This window comes from Nannospalax galili, unplaced genomic scaffold (genome assembly GCF_000622305.1).
Source record: "Nannospalax galili isolate Female #2095 unplaced genomic scaffold, S.galili_v1.0 scaffold806, whole genome shotgun sequence".
In the NCBI taxonomy this organism is placed as follows: domain Eukaryota; kingdom Metazoa; phylum Chordata; class Mammalia; order Rodentia; family Spalacidae; genus Nannospalax; species Nannospalax galili.
The window spans coordinates 1,033,114-1,053,591 of NW_008355419.1; the positions used below are offsets into that span (position 1 = coordinate 1,033,114).

The 20,478-nt window shown below is 48.6% G+C and overlaps 1 protein-coding gene across 4 annotated transcripts in view; it reads left to right on the forward strand.

Moving 5' to 3' along the window:
• The window catches only part of Prkcz (protein kinase C zeta), a 125,117-nt gene that overhangs the window by 1,489 nt on the left and 103,150 nt on the right, over positions 1-20,478 (forward strand). The window contains exons 3-4 of one of the 4 annotated variants that reach the window (XM_008852633.2): positions 652-741; positions 2,989-3,039. In XM_008852633.2, the coding sequence (XP_008850855.1) occupies positions 652-741; positions 2,989-3,039 (141 nt within the window). Of the gene's footprint in view, positions 1-651; positions 742-2,988; positions 3,040-13,066; positions 13,377-13,442; positions 13,698-13,998; positions 14,130-20,478 lie in introns of those variants that run through there. The other 3 variants (XM_008852636.3, XM_008852634.3, XM_008852635.3) reach the window with 3 other exon arrangements.

A 20,478-nucleotide genomic window follows, 5' to 3' on the forward strand; every position in this document is an offset into this window, starting at 1 on the left:
TCACTTCTTATCCCTTTCTTTTCTTCCACCCTTTCCTAACTCTCCTTCTTCCCTCCTCCTCTCCTTCCTTTCTGTTCTTCCCTCTTCTCTGTTTATCTCCTTCTCTCTCTCTCAGTTTTCTCTGGGTCTCACCACCTTTGTCTCTTTTTCCTCTTGTTCCACAGTCTCACTCACATATAGAAAACTGGGATGGGGTGGAGACAGTCAGGAGGGAGCGCTTTTCCTGCTGGACTGAGCACAGCTGTCAGTCCAGGACATGCAAGCGTAGGCAGAGCACAGGACAGCTCCCATTTTAGTGGGAATATTGGGATATGGGACTGGTTCTGTATATTTCTTTATCCACCAAACCTAGAGGGCAGGGATCAGACCTTTCCCTTCACCTGGTCTTGACCTTGCTTGCTGCCCAGCAATCTCTCAGAGCTCCTAAGCCTACAGGCGCACTTGACTTCCTTCTGGGGATTGACAGGTTCTTGCGTGGGATGCCCCCATTTGAGCCACTCATTGGTCTGGATGGCTGTTGTGGAGTCTCCTAACCCTGTTCTGTGCCGATCATGAGCAGCAAGACTTAGCCCACCCAAGCTTGGGTCTGATGTGAGCGAGCACCGGCTCAGACCTCTTTACCTCATTACTGCCTCTCCCCCAACCCCCCAGGTGACCCTTGCACTGTGTCCTCACAGATGGAGCTGGAGGAAGCCTTCCGCCTGGCCTGTCAGGGCAAGGATGAAGTGCTCATCATCCATGGTGAGTGAAGGCTGTGGGGTAGGCTCTTCATCTGAGGAGATAGGTGGTCCAAGGGACCCTCCTCCACCATGGGCATCTTTTCCAGAACACCTAAGGATGAGAAAGTCGTGTGGGGTACGGAAGTTTAGCATATCTTTAAAATATTTATTTATTTATTTTTAAATTTTATTTATTATTTTTATTTTATTGCGTGTCTTGCCTGCATATAGGTAAGTGCACCCGTGTTGCACAATGCCCACGGAGGTCAGAAGAGGCTGTCAGATCTCCTAGGTCTGGAGTTACGGACAGTTGTTAGCTGCCATGTGGGTGCTGGGATTCAAACCCAGGTCTTCTGCAAAAGCAACCAGTGTTCTTAACCACTGAGCCATCTCTCCAGCCCCTAATTATTTATTTTTATTTGATGTGTATGCCTGTTTTACCTGAATGTATGTAAGTCCACCTGTGACACAAAATGCCTGCAGAGGCCAGAAGAGGGCATCAGATCCCCTGGCACTGAAGTTTTGGATGGTTGTTAACTGCCATGTGGGTGCTGAGAACTGAACCTGGGTCCTCTGCAGTAGCAGTCAGTGTTCTTAACTGCTGAGCCATCTCTCCAGCCCCAAAGTTTAAAGTCTCATGATGCTCTTTATTCTTGAGACAGAGTCTCGCTGTGTAGCTATGTAGCTCTGGCTAGCCTGGAGCTTGCTATATAGACCAGGTTGGCCTCAAACTCACAGATATCCACCTGCCTCTGCCTCCTGAGCACAGGGATTAAAGGCATGTGCCACTAAACCTGGCTTTTATGTGCCTTTGAAAGTAAATTTTAAAAATATGTTTTATTTATTTTTATTTTGTGGGTATGAGTGTATTGCCTGCATGTAAGTGCACCCATGTCATACAGTGCCTGCCAAGTCAGAAGAGGGTGTTGAATTCCCCTGGAACTGGAGTTATGGATGGTTGTTAGCTGCCATGTGGGTGCTAGGAATCAAACCTGGGTCCTCTGCAAGAGTAGCCAGTGTTCTTTAACTGCTGAGCCATCTCTCCAGCCCTAAAAGTAAATTTTTAAATTTTTTTATTTTTAAAAAATTTTATTTATTATTATTATTATTTATTATTAATTTTTTGGTCTTTTTGAGACAGGGTCTCCCTGTAGCCCCTGCTGGCCTGGAACTCACTATGTAGACCAGGCTGGCCTTGAACTCACAGAGATCTGCCTGCCTCTGCCTCCCGAGTGCTGGGACTAAAGGAGTGTACCACCACGCCTGGCTATTATTTTTATTTTATGTGTATGAGTGTATTGCCTGCATGTATGTGAGTGCACCCGTGTCGTGCAGTGCCACAGAGGTCAGAAGAGGGCTTCAGATTCCCCTGGAACTGGAGTTAAGGATGGTTCGTAGCTGCCATGTGGGTGCTGGGAATCGAACCTGGGCCCTCTGCAAGAGCAGTTAGTGCTCTTAACCGCTGAGCCATCTCTCCAGCCCCAAAGTTAATTTTTTAATTAAAATTTTATTGCATTTTATATATGTGTGTGTACGTGTGCATGTGTGTGCTTGTGTGCCACAGCACTCAACATATATGGAGGCCACGGGGACAACTTTTGAGAGTTGATTCTTTCCTTCTACCACATGGGTCCCAGGGATCAAACTCAGGTCATCAGGCTTGGTGGCAAGCTCCTGTTCCCTCTGGGCCATTTTGCTAGCCGGAAAGTCAAGTTTTGCTAGGCCTGGTGATACAGGCTTGTAATCCTGCTACTCAGGAGGTGGAGGTATGAGGATGGAGAAAGTTCAAGAACAGTATGTGTAAGACCAGCCTGGGTAACGTAGTGAGACCTTGTTCAAAGTAAAAGTTTTTAGGGCTGGGGATAGAGCTCATAAAGTTCGGGGGTAGAGATCCTGCCTTGCTTTCTCAAGACCCTGGGTTTAATTCCCAGTTCTGTGTTCTGTTTTTGTTTTAAGTCAATTTTCAAGGTACTCGCTGTCTTTTCTCCCTTCTAGGTTAATTTATTAGTGAGAACTCCCCGGTTTCCTCTGGCAGTGCTGCTGTCCAGAGTCACTGGTTGTCCTTTCCCCTGAAGATTTACGAAGGGAGTTTTGATGCATAGGTGTGCTTAGGTTTCTGAGGTTCCACCCTAAGGAACGCCTTCCAGAAACAGGTCCTCATGGGCCCTGTGGAGAGTGCTTTGGCCTGGCTCAAGCCTGGACTTTCCCTGAAGGATGGTATTAATGACACAATGGACACTAACCCTGTCATTTCTTCCTTTCTATCCAGTTTTCCCGAGCACCCCAGAACAGCCAGGCATGCCTTGTCCTGGAGAAGACAGTAAGTGCTTAAGTTTTGAATCCCCTTTTTAACATGTGCTGTGTGTTACACGTTGAACCATTGATCCCTCATGCCAGGGTAATGGGTGGGTTCCTTGTGTGAAGCAGGACTGGGGCCCAGAACCATTTACCCTGGTGAGGGATTGAACCTCAGCATGAGCAGCTGTTGTAACCTCAAGAGCTGTTTTCATTTTGGCTGGCCCCTCCCACTGTTTCTGACCAGTGCTTTGTCAGGGAGGGGTCGGCTTGGTCATTGGATGGCACAATGGAAGGTCCAGGGAGTGCCCTAATTTGGTACCAGGAGGAAAAGTCCAGTCTGAGACATCTGGACACCGTACCAGTACATCTGCCCCAGTGCTGACTACCCCAGGCCTGGCTCTCTCACCCGCTTCCTGCCTGTGTTGGCCTGTCCATTTCTCCATTGGATCTGTTGGTGGGAGATGAGGGAAGCAATCCTAGGAGCAGTGGGTTCCCAGGAGAGCTTCTGTCCTTGCCTCTTATTGTGTCCTGGAGGCCATGCTGAGAAAGTATCAAGGGAGGACAAGGCTTGAGAACTTTTGGGGTCTTGGCCAGTGAAGGAAAAGGACCTGAGGTTGCACAGGCCATTGTGATCAAAGGAAGCAGGTCATGGGCCCTTGTATTTTACCTCCAGTGGGTCAGGGAACCCGCCTGGGGCACCGCGTAGGGAAGTCAAGGGAGAAGATCAATAAGGTGGATGTAAGGGGTGCGTGCCCGGAGAGGCTCTTGACAGGCTGGGCAGGTATAGAGCCTGTGATACAGAAACTCCCTGCCTGAGCCCCACATAGCCTGTGCAGAATCCTCAGAACAGGTAGCCGGCATGTTGATTTGGGGGGTCCTTGTCTCTTGATGGGCTGTGAGGTTTCCTGTTGATTTTTCCCTGGTACTCTAGGACTCTCCCTCTGAGGTGCCCATGTTCCATGACATACATCTGGACAGGGTGTCTTTGTATGTAAAGGAATGAAATAATGCAGGAGCTGTCGTGATGGCTCGGTAGTAGGTAAAGTACTTGCTGTGTAGGCCTGACGACCTGAGTTCGGTTCTTGGAACTCATGTAAAGGTAGAAGGAGACAACCAGCTCTACAGAGTTATCCTCTGCCCTCCACATATACACATCATGGCACTTCACATGCGCCTGTACTCATGTACATACATACATACTTATACAATAATAAAGCTTTAAAAAAATTTTAAGAATAAAATAAAGCGAACATTTGGGAGGGAAGATGAAGTTCTGTCCACGGCCCTCCTCACCCTACACACTGCTGGTCAGCAGGTGGGACTTTCTGGGAGTATTGCCACCTAGATGACTTTTGGGCCTTGATGACATGATTGTATTCCTCTATTTTACCTTGTGCTGGGAGAGTCTACAGGAAGCCCCTGTGACCACCAGGCAAGGGGACGGCCTGCAGCATTTTGCTTCCATCTGGGTCCTGCCCTAGAAGCTCAGGCCCAGGTGGTTCAGTTGTCACTGCAGGGATGTCACAGGCTCCCTGAGAGCTTTGGGTCTCTGTTAAGGAGTAGAAATTGGGTGTGATGGGGTAGGTCCTTGTCACATGGGCATGCAGAGGATGCGGCTGAGTTCTGAGGACTGACCCGGGTACAGGTGGGTCCGTATTGTCACGTGGGCATGCAGAGGATGCGGCTGAGTTCTGAGGACTGACCCGGGTACAGGTGGGTCCGTATTGTCACGTGAGCATGCAGAGGATGTGGCTGAGTTCTGAGGACTGACCCGGGTACAGGTGGGTCCGTATTGTCACATGGGCATGCAGAGGATGCGGCTGAGTTTTGAGGACTGACCCGGGTACAGAAGTAGGTCCTTGAGATGCTGAGGTGGTTCAGTCTCTGGCAGACACTCAGTTTTGCCAGAACATTCCATAGAATGTTTGTCGAGAAGGTCATAGGCTGGATACCCTGCTCACACTCACCCTGCCCTGTCTGCTGTTGTCAGCCTGGCTAGATGGTGCATGAAGTGTTCATCTGTCTGGGGTCAGGAGTTGTGTGTTGGCATTCTGTTTTCTGCAGCGTATCACACCTCTTACTTGATATCCATATTCATCTTAGACAGGAAAACCCTACTCTGGTTACCCAGGGGCTGCCATGGGGGAACTGTGTGACTTTGATGCCTATAAAGACATCCATGCTTATAGTTTTGCTGAGGGTCAGTGAGGAGGGTCAGTCTGGTGGATGTAAGTGGCCAGAATGACCCTCCCCGAGCTCATTAAGGTCATGTGAGATGGATGGATGGGACAGGTGGGCACAAGTAAGTGGGTGAAGTTTTGGAAACTTTGCAGGACCTGGTTGATGTGGAACAGGGGAGTGCCTACTGGGAGTACCACACTGTGCTGGTCTGCCAGTCTCAGCAGATCACTCTCAACCCCTCCTCCTCTAGGGGCCAGTTAGAATCTAATCAGATTCATGGGGATTTCACTTCATTGTAAAGTGTTTAACATTTACCATTTCAACCACTGTGCAGGAAACAGCTCAGCAGCATTTAGTGTGTTCACACAGCTTGGTGCCACCACCTCTACCCCATTCCAAATGCATCCTCACCTTCAGCAGCCACTCAGGGCCCCCGGCCTGGTAGCCACTGGCCCACTTTCTGTCTCTGTGGGTTTGCCTGACTGGGCATCTGGCCTGAGACTTGCACGCTCTGCAGCCGGATGCCAGCTTTGTTCCCAGCATTGTCTTCGCAGGCCCTTCTGTGCTGTCGGCACGTTCCATCTAATCTAAGTTGATTTCTGGCAGAACACACATAATTTATCACTTTTATTACTTTTTTTTTTTGAAATGGGGTCTCATGTTGCCTAGGCTGCCCTAGAACCCCTGAACTCCTGGACTCAAGCAGTGCTCCTGCCTCAGTCTTCCAAGTACATGGGGTGCATGGTGCAGCGCTGCCCGTTTCCTTTGCCTATGTTTGAACTGGGCTATTTTTGTTGGTGAGTGTTAGGAGTTTCTGTGTCAGGTATGTGCTTTGCAAACACTTTTCCTTTCTATGTGTTGCCTTCTTTGTTGAAAGAGCCTTTGACATACAGAGTTTTACATTTTTCTTGAAGTTCAAGTTATCTGTTTTCTCTTTTTAAAATTTTATATTTTATGCTTATGACTGCCTACATGTATGTAAGTGTACCTGTGTCATGAAGTGCCCATGGAGGCCAGAAGAGGGTGCCAGATCCCTGGAACTGGATTTATGGAAGGTTGTTAGCCACCACGTGGGTGCTGGGAACCAAACCAGGTCCTTGCAAGAGCAGCCAGTGCTCCTAACTGCTGAGCCGGCTTTCCGGCCCCTATTTTCTCTTTTGTTTACATGCCTTTGGTGTTGCATCTGAGGAATTGTTGGCAATGATGTGATGTTTTCACTCTGTGTTCTACAGTTTTATAGTTTCATCCCTGATTGTGTGTGTGTATGCATGCATGTATGTGTATGTGTGCGTGTGTATATGCATGCGTGTGCTTGCATGTCTGTATGCGTGTGTGCACATGTGTGTATCTGTGCATGTGTGGACTTTTTTTTTTTTTTTTTTAATATGGGGATCACGTATCTATTTTGGGTTAGTTCTTACGTTTCACGTAAGGTAAGAGTCTAATCTTATTCCTCTATGTGGAATCCAGTTTTTCTAGCTCCATTTGTTAAAAAGATTCTTCTTTTTCCATTGACGGTCTTAACACCCTTGTTAAGTCATTTGCGTGTGCATGCAAGGATCTATTTCTGGGCTTCGCACTTGTTAGGGTTTATATGTAACTTCATGGGCTCATGTTTTTGAACTCTTGGTCCCTAGCTGATGACACTGCTTGGGAAGGTTCTGGAACATTTGGACACTGGACCTAAAGGGCTGAAGTGGAGTTGGAGGGGTTGGTGTACAAGGTTAACCAGATTCTGGTCTGAGTTCTCTGCTACAAGGTCTGCCAGTGCGTGAGAAAGCTGCCACCTTGCAGCCAGCAGCCGCCCACCACCATGCATGCAGCTGCCTGCCACCACGCCTTCTACCACATGGTGGACTCTGCCCCCCAAACCATGAGCCCAAATAAGTCTCTTCTCGTAAGTGGCTTCTTGTCAGGCATTTGTCACAGAAATGAGAAAAGTAAATAATAAATGACTTCGTTGGTCTAAGTGGACATAAGGGATGCTTCCATTGCTGTAACCTTGCCATAAGCTTTTTTTTTTTTTTTTTTTTTTTTTTTTTTAGACAGAGACAAGGTCTTATATAGCCCAGGCTGGCCTTGAACTTGCTCTGTAGCTGAGGATGGCCTTGAACCCTGACCCTCTGCCTCTACTTTTCAAGTGCTGGAATTACAGGTATGTGCCGGTATGACTGAATTTTCAGTAAGTGTTAAAAGTCCAGAAGAGTGGGTTGCTGGAGATGGAGCTTGGTAGTAGAGCACTTGTCTAGCAGGTCACCACCAGTGCCAAAAAAAGTAGGTCCTCTGGGTCTCTGTCAGAATTTGCCTTCTGGACCCTTAATATTCCACATGAATTTTAGAATGGGCCTTCTATTTATTTATTTTTTTTTAAGTTATCATACTTTAATATGTGCTGAAGAGAGAACCTAGGTCCTGAGGCCCTCTAGGCACTCACTCTACACAGAGCTGCACCCCCAGCTCCAGTGTAGACATCTTAAGTCTCCCAGTCCATGAACTAGAATGTTTCCATTTATCTTCTTTAATTTCTTTTAGCAATGTTTTGAAGTTTTCATTTTACAGGGATCTTGTTGTTTGTTTTCTTTTCTTTTGTGGTACTGGGAATTGAATCCAGGGCCTTGCACAGCACGCCTGTAAGTACTCGATCATTGAGCAACATCTCTATACCAGCCTTTCACCTTCTTGTTTAATTTTTATTTTTGTTTTTGTTTTTTGTCTTTTTGAGACAGGGTCTCCCTATAGCTCCAGCTGGCCTGGAACTCACTATGTAGACCAGGCTGGCCTTGAACTCACAGAGATCCGCCTGCCTCTGCCTCCCGAGTGCTGGGATCAAAGGCGTGCACCACCACACCCAGCTCCTTCTTGTTTAATTCTTAAGCCTTTTCTTTCTTTTTAATATGATTATACATGGAACTGTTTTCTTAATTTCCTTTTTTGATTATTCCTTGTATAGAAAGACAAGTGATTTTTTTTTCAAAGTAACAGGAAATCTTTATTTAAAGCAAAGTATCTATTAGAAAGGAAGACACTATCAGATGAACAGCGGTCCAGTGCACAAAGGTATCCGAGGGCCAAGACAAGTGATTGCGTGTTCACTTAGACCTTGCTAATTTACTGAACTTTTTATTAGTTCTAACAACTTTGTTATTTTAGGGTTTTCTACCTAGAAGATCATATGATCTGCAAACAGCAGTAATTCTTCTTCCTTTCCAACTTGGAAATCCTGAGTGTACCTCATTCGATTGTGTTGGATAGAATTTCCATGTTGTTTTGAAAACGGCGAGGGCAAGCCTCTCAATCTTTGCCTTCATGTTGGAGGAAACGTGTTCACTGTGGGTGTTTCCCTTAGGACTTTAATGTGCTGATACGGCGTCTGTTCCTGGGTCATTGCTTGTTTATATCATTAAGTTATTTAATTTTGTCAGTGTTTTTTTCAGTACACGTCTTTCAATGTGTCTATCACCAATCAATTTTCTTTATTTCCATTTTTATTCTTGTATATGTGTGTGCCTATATGAATGTAGCCACGTAAGTGCAGATACCCTTGGAGGCCAGAAGAGGGCATCAGCTCCTCTGGTGCTGGAGTTATAGGTAGTTGTGAGCTGCCTGAAGTGGGTGCTGGGAACTGGACATGGGTCCTCCATCAGTGTACTACACATTCTTAACCACTGAGCCATCTCTCTGGCCCCAAACTGATCAGTTTTCTGCCTTGAGTTTTCTTTGAGTCCCATGGGTAAAGCTCACTTGGGCATGTTATGCAATTTTTTCTTAATTATTGCTGAATTTGTTTTACTAGTATTTTGTTGGGGATTTTTTTTTTTTTTCTCTTTTTAATCCTTGTTGATGCTAGTCATGAGCTTCAGGGCCCATCTAGATAACATAAAGACATTCATCTTGGCTTCTGCAAACAAGGTCACACCAGCAGGTTCTAGAAAGAGGATGTGGGCACATCTCCTGGGGGACCACTGTTCAACTGTCCTCAATTGGTGGCTACATTGAAGTCCACTTGTGTGCCTTCTTGTACGTTGGTGGGGCCAGTTCGACTACCTCATCCTCCTTACTTGTGGGTGGCCTTATGCTGGAGATTATGTCTGTGACTGGGGTGGCCATGAGGCACCTGGTGGGTTTTGGGTCCATGTGTAGACTCCTGGAGCCTGAAGTAGATAATGGGTTTGTGTAAGGTAATACCTCCAGGTCTGACTCCTGGCCCCATGTCCGCCAGCCTGTTTGCTTCTCACATCGACTGTCCTCCTACCTACTGAATGGCTGTGGCCACTGTCCCACTTACTCTCCATCCAAGACTTTGGACGCTTCCTGACGTGGGCAAGATGGTGACCCAGAAGCAGACTGGGGCAGAGGGAGCCTTGACAGGGATGTAGTCCCCAAGGGAAGCTGAGGAGGTAATCTGTTCAGAGAATAGCCTGAAGCACCTTGGGACATGGTGTGTGTAACCCAAGAAAGTGCTGGCAGGAGGCCGGGGGAGTGGGGGTTCAATGGTAGGGTCTGGCCTAGCATTCAAAAGGCTTTGATTCCATCGCCAGTATTAGAGAAAGAAAATGAAGGCCCCGGAGTGTAGCGGTCATGTGACCACCATCCTGCCAGATGAGTCTATAGCATGACTTTGGGCAGGTGGGCCAGGTTTCTAGTGCTCAGTTTCCCCCTTGGTAAATGGGGACTATGAGGTTAATGGCATTTAGAAGGGTGCACACCTATAATCCCAGCACTTGGGAGGCAGAGGCAAGAGGATCAAAAGTTCAAAGTCATCTTTCACTAGGTAGTTAATTCCAGCCCAAGTTTGGCTACATGAGACCTGTCTCAGGAAACAACAAAACCAACAAAGAAGGTTACTGGAACTCTCTGATTCTGCTGTACCTGCCAGCTGGTGATCAGGTAGGAATGAGAGTTCCTTATCAAGTGCCACCACTGCTTCACATAGTCCTGGCCTTGTCCTGGAGATTGAGAGGAAGTAGCCAAGCTCATATTGGGCAGGGGTTGTTTTTACCAGGTCATTGGCTGAGAGCCTGTCATGGCTCTCAGTGGGCTGTGTTACTGTGGGTGGACACTGCAGAATCCTTCCAGCTCCGAGAGGAGATTTGCTAGTATTTATATGTAGGCTTATTGTTTTGTTAAAAACCCAGTTCCATTCAGACACGTCTCAAATTATTTTCAACAAACTGGAAAAGCTACTTTTTGGCCTAAAATAGGCTTCTAACAAAATTAGCAATCAGCCAATTCAGCCTGCATTTTCTAGAATTCTGCAAAACTGGATATTTCAGACTGGACTGGAGGAGAGAAATTGGCCAGACAGTGGTTGTGACGCAATGTAATCATGTTTCTAAATTTTTTTTATTATTTTTATTTTATGTGTATGCATGTATTGACTGCATGTAGGTTACTGCACCCGTGTTGTGCAATGCCCGTAGAAAGCAGAAGAGGCCGTCGGATCCCCTAGGACTGGAGTTACAGACAGTTGTTAGCTGCCATGTGGGTGCTGGGATTCGAACCTGGGTCTTCTGGAAGAACAACCAATGTTCTTAAGCACTGAGCCACCTCTCCAGCCCCGCATTTGTAAATTTTTATGTTAAGCACATTTTTCTTAGTGAATCCCATTATGAATGTCATGATTCTGTTATTGTGTGACGTTTTTAGTCCTACGGGCCTGCAGCCTCTCCAATGCAGGGCCAGGAACTAAATATTGTGGATTCTGTTGTCTGTCTTAAGTATCAGCGGCCATCACTGTATTGTACCTCAATGAGTGTACCAATAAAACTTTAGAGATTCTGAATTTTCATTTCACGTACTATTATGTGTCTCAAAATATCATTTTATCTTATTCAACCAATTAAAATGTAAGAATTTTTTTTTATTTTTTAAGGGCTAGGATAGAACTCATAGCCTTGTACAAACTAGGGGCAAGCATCCAACTGTTGCTATTAAGATACACTCACAGCGTTTGTTTCTTATGAGACAGGGTCTTACTGTATGGCTCAGGCTGGCCTTTAGCTTGTAATCCTCCTTCAGCTTCCCAAGTGAGGGAATTACAGATCTGCTACCACCACAGCTGGCTCAAGAATCATTCTTGCCAGGCTAGAGTACTAGGAGACTGTGCCTTGCATGCCTTTCTAAGTGCCACATTTATGAGTTTTTCTGAAGTGTTCTATGCACATCTGATCAGCTGCCAAAGGAGGAAGCCTTGCCCTTTGAGAAATGGTTTCCCTTCATTTAATGCTTGACTGAGGGCACTGGAATTTGAACCCATAGCTCAGGCAAACAAACACAGATCTCCGAGTCTATGTTGCTGTGATACAGGTGTGGCACAGCCAGCAACAGGTCAAGGACAGCCAACACTGAGAAGTGGACTTGTCACTTAGAGGTCCCCAGGGTGAGGCCCATGCCGTGCAGGTCCTTGGGAGTCCTCAGGGTTGGTTGGTAGACAGGGAGCAAGAGGCACACATTCTCTTGAGCGCCTTCATGTGGTTTTACGGGAAAGGCTGGGTAAGGCCGAAGAGCAGGCTTAAATTTGACTGAGCTGTTCCTGGCTGCCTAGCACCAGCTATGATGTGTTCCAGTTAGAAACTTGTCTTGAAGTACGAGGGCATGTAGAAGAGGTGATCTGAGTGCGGGTCTGGGTTGTTTGTTTTGCATTTGGAAAATTACTTCAAAGCAAGTTCTGTGCTGCCTCCAAGAATTGGTTCCTGTGAGGGGCATCCCATCCAGGGACAGCAAGTCCCAAAGGCCAACATGTCAGGAAGGCAGAAAACAAGGAAATACAGTCAGTGTTCTTGTAACAGCACAACAGAAGTTTGAACAGGGCACTTGCCTTTGTGTCCTCTGCCCTAAGGCATGTAAATCAGAGCAGGGCACTAACTTTCCCCCACCTCTGCTCCCCAGTACTGGCAAGGTGGGTCACTGGGTTTGTTTCCTGAGTCCACCTGGGGTATGATCCTACCCATAGGAGCATGGTCGTGACATGCTATTCAATGGCCCAGGCTGGTATTTACTTGCCCCTTGACATGTTTACCAGAACTGGAGGAAGCGGGGTGTGGTGGTGCATCCCTGTAATCTCAGTAACTCAGCCGGCAGAAGCTTGAGGATTGTGCAAGTTCAAGGCTATCATAGACTGCATGGTGAGTTCCAAGCCAGCCAGGGCTGTATAATGAAAGAAAGGAAGGGAGGAAGGGGAAGGAAAGGAAAGGTGAGCAATCTGGAGGAAATGCGGGATACCTGGGCGTTTAGGGCACCATGTACCAAGGTGGGAGTGAAGGTCAAGCTGTCCATCGTTGGCTCCTAGTCTGCCTGGGAGACTAGACTGGCTGTCACACACAGTGTGTTAGTGTGTTAGGTCCTATACTAGGTGATGGGCCACCTCCTACTTTGGCCTAGGTGTGTGTGGTGCCAGGCTATCAAGGGATGCTCAGCTCCCTGGGAAGCTGCTTTCTCTGTTTTGGCTTTGGCTATCTCCTACTGACCCCTCTATGTGGTAGATGCAATGACCACATGCAAAGGCCACCTGACCTAGGGTTTGACCGCCAGTGTATGGTCAATAATCCTCATCCCTGGCACAGGACAGCCCCAGGGTGCTTGTGGCCCCTGGATGTTCACAGTCCTTGAGCATTTGCATGGAGCCCATCCTGAATGCAGTTCATGGGCCACTTGCTGTGCCTGTAGTTGCTGTGCTCTGAATCCCAGCCTGGGATTGATGGAGGGGACCCCGACCCCACCCCCCACCCCCGTGTGTCTCAACCGTGACATTTTAAAAGACTGAGTGTGAGCTCTCCCTGGCTGGGCCTTGGGTGGCCCTTGTCCTGTCCAGCACTTGCTCAGTGCAGAGGCTTGTTTTCGTGTGACGTCAGCTCCTCCGTATCCATGCCGTGTTTTAGTTTGTGCCTCAGCTGCCGGCTGTAGCTTCCCAGGGGAGCCGGGTACCACCCGGGCTTGGAGACATGAGGAGGCAGGGATGTGAGAGGCAGGGAGCCGGACAGCCAGCCTTCCATTAGATGTCTGCTTCTCCGGAGGTAGCCTGCCCTGTGTGTTCTGGGTCTGGAGGCCCACCCTGCCTATTGTCGGGCCTCCCGGGGACGCAGCATCGGCTCCTTAAAGGGACAGAAGATGCCTCCTTGCACGCCCACCTCCGGTAGAGCATAAAGAATTCTGTGCTGAGGAGGCAGCAGAAGAAAGCGGGTGAGTAATGCGCATCTCTCCGTGGATTTTCCGCCAGGCCCAAGGTGGTGGCGTTGCAGGCCGTGGGCTCAGGCTGCGGAGCTGCGAGTCAGCATTTCGGGTTCCATCCTGGCTCTGCCAAGCCTCCGTGCTGCACAGATGTTCCGGTGCTGACTGCCGGGCAGGGACGCTGCAGCGGCACCAGGCAGCAGTGCTGGGGAAGGCTCGCCGAGAGGCTGTTGTTCCCCCTGCTGACAGATTTTCAGAAAAATAAGCCGTTGCAGAGCATGCCGAGCCAGCGATGCGGCTGATGGGCGTGAGGGAAGGAGATGTGCACGGATGGTATGTGCCCGAGGCCTGGGGTGGGCATCCGCTGCAGAGGCTGGGAGGCTCTAGGCTCAGGGAAGCCTCGTTTCCTCCCCAGCCTGGCCCTGGGGAGGCTGTCGGGAGCAGCGCTGTGGTTGGGCTGTCACCGTCGTGGTCTGTGTCGTTGCTTTCTTCTCGCTCTGCACCGCTGCAAGTGGAGGGGTCGATGAGACCACAATGGTGAGGTCTGGGTGCCCGCACCTGTTCCCATAAACAAGTGCTTCCCTGGTTTGTGGTCGTTCTGAGCCTGCCCTGCCTTCCTGAGCTCTGGCTTTGCACCGGTGACAGCCTCTCGTTGGAACCTGGGTGGCACGAAAGGCACCAACGTTCACAGCTCGGCCAGCGTCCTCCGATGTCGGCAGGGAGTGTGGCCCTGGTACCCGGTTTTCCATTCTGAGATGGTTGGAGGTAGACTTGGATGGGTCTAAGGGCTGCATGGGATGTGGGGTGGCATAGGAATGGGGGTGCTTTTTTGACGTCCATTTTGCAAGGTTTTTAAAAATATATACAAAAAAAAAAAAACCCAAAACAACAACCAGCTTCCCCTGCCAAGTTAGCAGGAACCTTGGGGCCCGGACAACCAGGTTGGTGGAAGGTGGCTCTCCCTCATTTGGAGGGTGCAGGTGCTGGCAGAGCACCCCCCCCCCCAGGGGGAGTATTGAGCACCCCTCCCCCAGGCACAGGCTGCTCCATGCATCAGAATAGGTCTCAAGGGTGACTCGTTTGTTTTGGGTCCTTGAATTTTAAAATACAGGGTTTGGATGGGTGGGAGGGAGAGATGTTGGGGGTGTTTGCCCCATCCAGTACCTGCCAGCAAGGAGAAACGAGCTGTGTCATAGTTTTTCTGGGATGTCTAGGTGCCATGGCCTCTTCCTTTCCTGAGACTGCTCTCCTGCAGTGTGTGGCCGAACCTTTAGCATGTGGACGTGTGGCTGGGGTCTCCAGAGCTGGTTGGGGCTTCAGATTTTCCTGGTAGCTTCTGACCATGTGGTCCTTGGTAGTTTCACAGAGCCACAATCTGGGGATAACTTCAAGAAGCCAAGGGTCCCTCCCCCCAAAGCCAGCCCTGTGGATACTGACAGAGCACAGAATGGACCATGCTATGTGTCACCTGTTTTTGTGTCTTGGCCAAGTTTGTATAGAGACCACTTTCCTGTCTCAACTGCATCAGCTTCCAGTGGGCTCCTTCCACTGCATCTTTGTAAAGTTCAGAGGCACCAGCAATTATGTAAGGAGTTGGGTACTGTGTGCTGTTTAGCTGTGAATTCCATCTCGCCTCCTAGACTTTGCCTCTGAGCCCCCAGGCTACTGCCTTGCAGTACTTGCTGGACTGCCTGTTAATCCATCAAATCGCACAGTTAGGACTGTGCTTGGAGCCCCTGGAGTCCCATCAGCCCAGGCCTGGAGTTGCTGGTAGCTCCAAACCTCCTACTGGGATTATTGGGACTGTGAAGCTTGGCTGTGGGGCCAGCAAATATTCTTGGAAGTTTCGCCCATCACATCATCTGATTTCTTATGTGTCTGTAGAGTGTTCTGTTCACCACAGATGAACTGAGGTCCGATCATCAGGAGGACTGTCAGGGGACTGGGCTGCAAACTTCTGGGAGTCTCAACACTGGTGGTGGTTGTTTCCTTTACTGACTTGGATCTGTTTCAAGGATGTACTGATCAGCAGGGACCATCTTGAATGAAGGAACACTTCTAAATGGGCTGTTTGTAGAGGCCAGGGCCAGTATGGTGCTATCTTTGGTAAGGTTTGGTGATATCTGAAGAACCCAGACTATTCCCTTTATTAAAAATTGTTTTGAGTTATTTTTATTTTATGTGTATGAATGTTTTGCTTGCATGTATATAAGTGAACCATGTGCATGCAGTGCCTGTGGAGGCCAGAAGAGGGTGGCAGATCCCCCTGGAACTGGAGTTATAGACAGTTGATAGCTACCATGTGGGTGCTGGGAACTGAACCTGGGTTCTCTGCAGGAGCAGCCAGCCCTCTTAACGACTGAGCCACCTCTCCAGTCTGACTGTTCCCTGTCTCAGCTTGTCCCTTGGTGCTTTTGGGCATCAGTGCGTCTGACCTCATCTCATTCACTAACTCCCTTTCACTGCCTCGTGCCACAGGGTGTTTGCTCATGCTGTGTCCTCCCCTCCTAGCACAATATGGTACTGGAGCCACAGTTCCCACCCTTACCTCATAGGATGGCCAGGCACCCCAAGGTGTCCAGCTCCCAGCTAAGGGACCAGGCAGGGAACAGGTTCAGTGTATGTTGCTTTATGAAAGGGCAGAAAAGCCTGGTCCAAAATAGGCCATATCCGCCTATTATTTTTCCAATTCAGCTTTTGGTAATGAAATTACAACCGTTTCCATTCATCCAGGAGACAGCTTGGTAACCCCCCTGCCCCAGAGTATTTGGACATGGTGGTTTATTTTTAAGACTGCCCTAAATATCCTATATGTAGAGTAGGGCACCTCATTACGGCAGGCTGCTTTTCCTGTTTCTGTCTCTGAGGCCTCTGTGCAGAATCAGCCAGATTCTGTCCCTCTCCAGGTGGCCACAGGGAACCAGGTGTCGGTAAACAGAGGGTCTTAAGGGTGCTGGACCCCAGTAAGCCAGGAGGCCGCCTCAGCTTCTGTGTGATCCTTTATTAGATACACAGGGGTTTTCACAGGGTGGGGGTTTGAATGTGTCTGATCTTTGTGCTTGCATGTATGCGTGTGTGTGTGTGTGTGTGTGTGTGTGTGTGTGTGTGTGTGTGCATGGATGGGTGGATATGTGGACCGGTGGATGGGTAGGTGAGGGGGTTGGGTGATGTGGAGACCAGGGGCTGACCTCAGGTGTTCCTCTCTAACACTCTCCACCTTACTTTTTGAGGGAGGGTCTCACTGAAACTGAAACTCACCAATTCAGATAGGCCAGCAGACCAGGGATCTGCCTGTCTCTGCTGCCCCAGCACTAGAATTGTTACCTGACTATTTATGTGGGTGCTAGGGGTCCAAATTCAGGTCTTCATGCTTTTGTTACTGAATCATCTCCCCAGCCTCATGCCCAGGTTTTTTTGTATTTTCTTTTTTCTTTTTAAAGTTTGGCTTTTAAATGTCTCTTTTGGTGGAGATTTAGAAAAATATGATTTCCATCAAGATGGAGCCACGCTATGTTGGCATCAAGCAGTGAAGGACCTGGATGGGGTGCAGGCTACCAGTGTCCATCCTGGTTGCCCTGGTCATGGACTCTGAATTTGCTCTGATGTTGAATGGGAAAGCTGCAGGAACCAAATGAGGTCATACTGAACCCAGGAAGACAGCCTGTGTTTCATCCTGGTCAGGAAGCTGTCACCAAATGCTCATGTATAAACTTGGCATTGTATATTATTATTAATTTTTTAAAATTTTATGTGTATGAGTGTATTGCCTGCATGTATGTGAGTGTACCCGTGTTGTGCAATGCTGCAGAGGTCAGAAGAGGGCTTCAGATTCCCCTGGAACTGGAGTTAAGGATGGTTGAGAGCCACCATGTGGGTGCTGGGAATCAAACCCAGGTCCTCTGCAAGAGCAGTCAGTGCTCTTAACCGCTGAGCCGTCTCTCCAGCCCCTGTATATTATTTTTATAACTTATTTTTTGTTGTTTTTGTTTTTTGTTTTTAGACAGGGTCTCACTGTCTAGACCTGGCTAGACTGGAACTTGCTATGATAGACCAGGCTGGTCTCGAACTCACAGAGATCTGCCTGCCTCTGACTAGCAAGTGCTAGAGTTAAAAGTGTGCACCACACTCCTCTGCTTCCTCTTCTTCAAGGGTCACGGAGCTGATATGGTTTGAGACACCCTCCAGAGACCTGGGAAAGGGGATGTGGGTGGCAGAGTTTTATATTCTAAAAAGTACACTTGTTCTAGCTGCGCCTGTGGTGATCATTCAGCTGAATGCTGCCTTGGCTTCTGGCTTCTAGTATGATTCAGAAGTTCGGCATTCTGATACAATATGTATGTGCGTGTGTGTGTGTGTGCATGTGTATGTGTGTGCATGTGTGTACGTGTGTGCATATATACGTGTATGTATGTGTGTGTGCGTATGTGTGAATGTGTGTGTGTGCATGTGTATGTGTGTGCATGTGTGTACGTGTGTGCATATATACATGTATGTATGTATGTGCGTATGTGTAAATGTATATGTGTGTGCATGTGTATGTGTGTGTATGTATATATGTGTATATGTGTACGTGGGTGTGTTCTTCAAAGTTTTTAGTATGTTTTTATTTGTGCTCATGTTCTCAAGTTTCCTGGTGACGTCCCTTGTGTGGAGCTTTTAGGTCTCTTGTGTTAGGAACTTTAAGAGTTGACACATGGGGCATTTAGGTGTGGGGAACTTCATATGGGTTTTCTTGCATGACTGATCCCCTCCGTTGTCCTTTTTAGAGCTCCCACCGGCCGCTGGTTGGGCTCTTGGACTGGTCCTTAGTTTTTCTTATTTCCTAACTGTTTTCCAGAAGACAGCATCAGGTCTTCTCCAAGCCATCCCTTAAATGCCATCCCATCCTCTCTCTCTCTCTCTCTGTCTCTTGTCTCTCTCTCTCTCTCTCTCTCTCTCTCTCTCTCTCTCTCTCTCTCTCTCTCTCTCTCTCTCATCAGGAGCCAGCTGACCTTGTTAGTCTTCTTATATAACCAGGCTGGCCTGGCACTTGTTGTGCAGCCCACGCTGGCCTCAAACTTGCAGCAGCCCTCCTGCCTCAGGCCCTATAGGCACTTACCACCATTCTTGACCCTTTCTTTTCTTTAAACTTCCAAGAAACCTTTGTTGTTCTCTGATCTTCCTTTTAATAATAGTGTTCAGCTCTTGAGCTGGAGATCTATCAGAGTGTTTGGCTAGCATGCACGGTGCCCTGAGTTCAGTCCCCAGTACCACATAAAACTGAGTGTGGTGGTGCAAACTTGTAATCTCAGTACTTGGGAGGTGAAGCCAGGAGGATCAAGAGTTCAGGGTGGGGCCTGAGCGATGGCTCATTGGGTAAAGGTATTGCCACCAAACCTGATGAGTTGAGCTCGATCCCTGGAGCCCATGTGATAGCAGAAGAGAAGCAATTCCCACAAATTGTCTTCTGACCTTCACAGGTGTACCTGTATACATGCACACACGTACATACATAAGTAAATAAGCATAATAAAAATGGGTTTTTTTTAACAAAGAATTTATGGTCATCGTCAGCTACATAGCCAGCCTGGATTACTCTGGGGTGGGGGTAGGAAGGAAAGGACCTGGCTCTTGCTACATACTGGTGCTTTGTGGTTAGTAATTATGATGGAGAGGTATCATCCTGCAGTGTGACACCGTATGGCTTCAGGTCTTCACACATGTGAGGTCACTACATCTTCAACATGCCCTGTGAGGTACACACCTTTATTTTCTCCAGTTGGTGGAGAAAGTACTATCCGAGGCCCAGAGAAGTCAAGACATTTTCCCAAATCACGGAGCCTTATGTAGCAGAGCTGGGCCCCAGTCCATGCTGTTTGCTATAGTGCCCCATGGTCCAAGTATGTTTCTTCTGTCAGACCCCCAGCTTGGTCACCTATCAGCTCCATGACCCTTGTCAGTGCACTGTCTGCCCAGGTCTCAGACCTTCATAAAATGGAGGTAATGGTGCTTGTGGGCTTAGTCCCCCAGTTGTGGCAAGGACTAAACTAACCGATGCAGTACTTGTGTCTGCCATGCACCCAGTGAGGTGAGCCACAGAGGGTGCTGATGGGCTCACTTCTGTGCTTCTCTGGCCTCCTGCACAGCTTTGTTCCCCAGGGTTCTTTCCTCCTGCTTATCTTGACCCTGAAGACCCTCGGGCTTATGAGGTACCACCACCTTTTCCAGGGAGCACTCCCCTCCCCCGCCCCCAGGCAGGGCTGGTCCATGTCCTGGGGAGCATCCTGCTTAGGGCAGGTCCAGCTTCTCACCGAGGCTGTTTCCAATTGGAGCCCTGATTCTGTCAGCTCTGGGAAAGGAAAGACATCTGGAGTCACCCTATCCTCAGGAGCATGGGAGTGAGAGCATCTCAGGGTGCCTGGGTCTGGCTCCTGACCTTTGAGACTGACCCCCTTGCTGAATCTTGACAGGAAGGTCCTAGGCAGTTTGCAAGGACACGACCTTACTGTTTGTTCCTGTTCCCTTGGGTGACCTTTAAGTGCATGGCCACTGTGGGGACTCACCTGCACCCCTCTCCCCCAGGGTAGTATTGATAAGAGAGAATAAGGCCAGGTGACACAGCACGGTCTGGGGGAAGAACACCCTTTGAGACTAGACAGAGCTCCTCAAATACAACACCTTAGGGTCGACTAGAAGCCATGTGATCAGATTTCCTTGGTTTTCCCGTATCCTCTCTCTGTCCCAGGGTGCTGCCCAAGACCCCATATTGTACCCATGTTGCACTCAGCTGTTTCCTTTGCATGGCTTCATATGTTTTCGAGAGCATAGAGAGTGCTGATGGGTGTCTGTCACCCTCCATTTAGTTTTGGTGATGCTTTCTTGTACCTAGGCTGGTCAAGGGTTTGGGGAGGAAGACTTTGGGGGTAAAGGCCTCTCCTGTCACTGAGTCATTGCCTCAGACTGCCCAGTACCCACACAGCTCGGTCCTGCTGTTGTTGGCCTCTTGGCTGAGCAGTGAACCAGGTATCTCCACCAAAAAGTGGCCTTCCCTGCTCCTCAGCTGTTTAGGGGAGGGTGGCACCACGGCCCCCACATGGCAGGTCATCTGTTCCCCTTGAGGGTGGAGGATCTACCT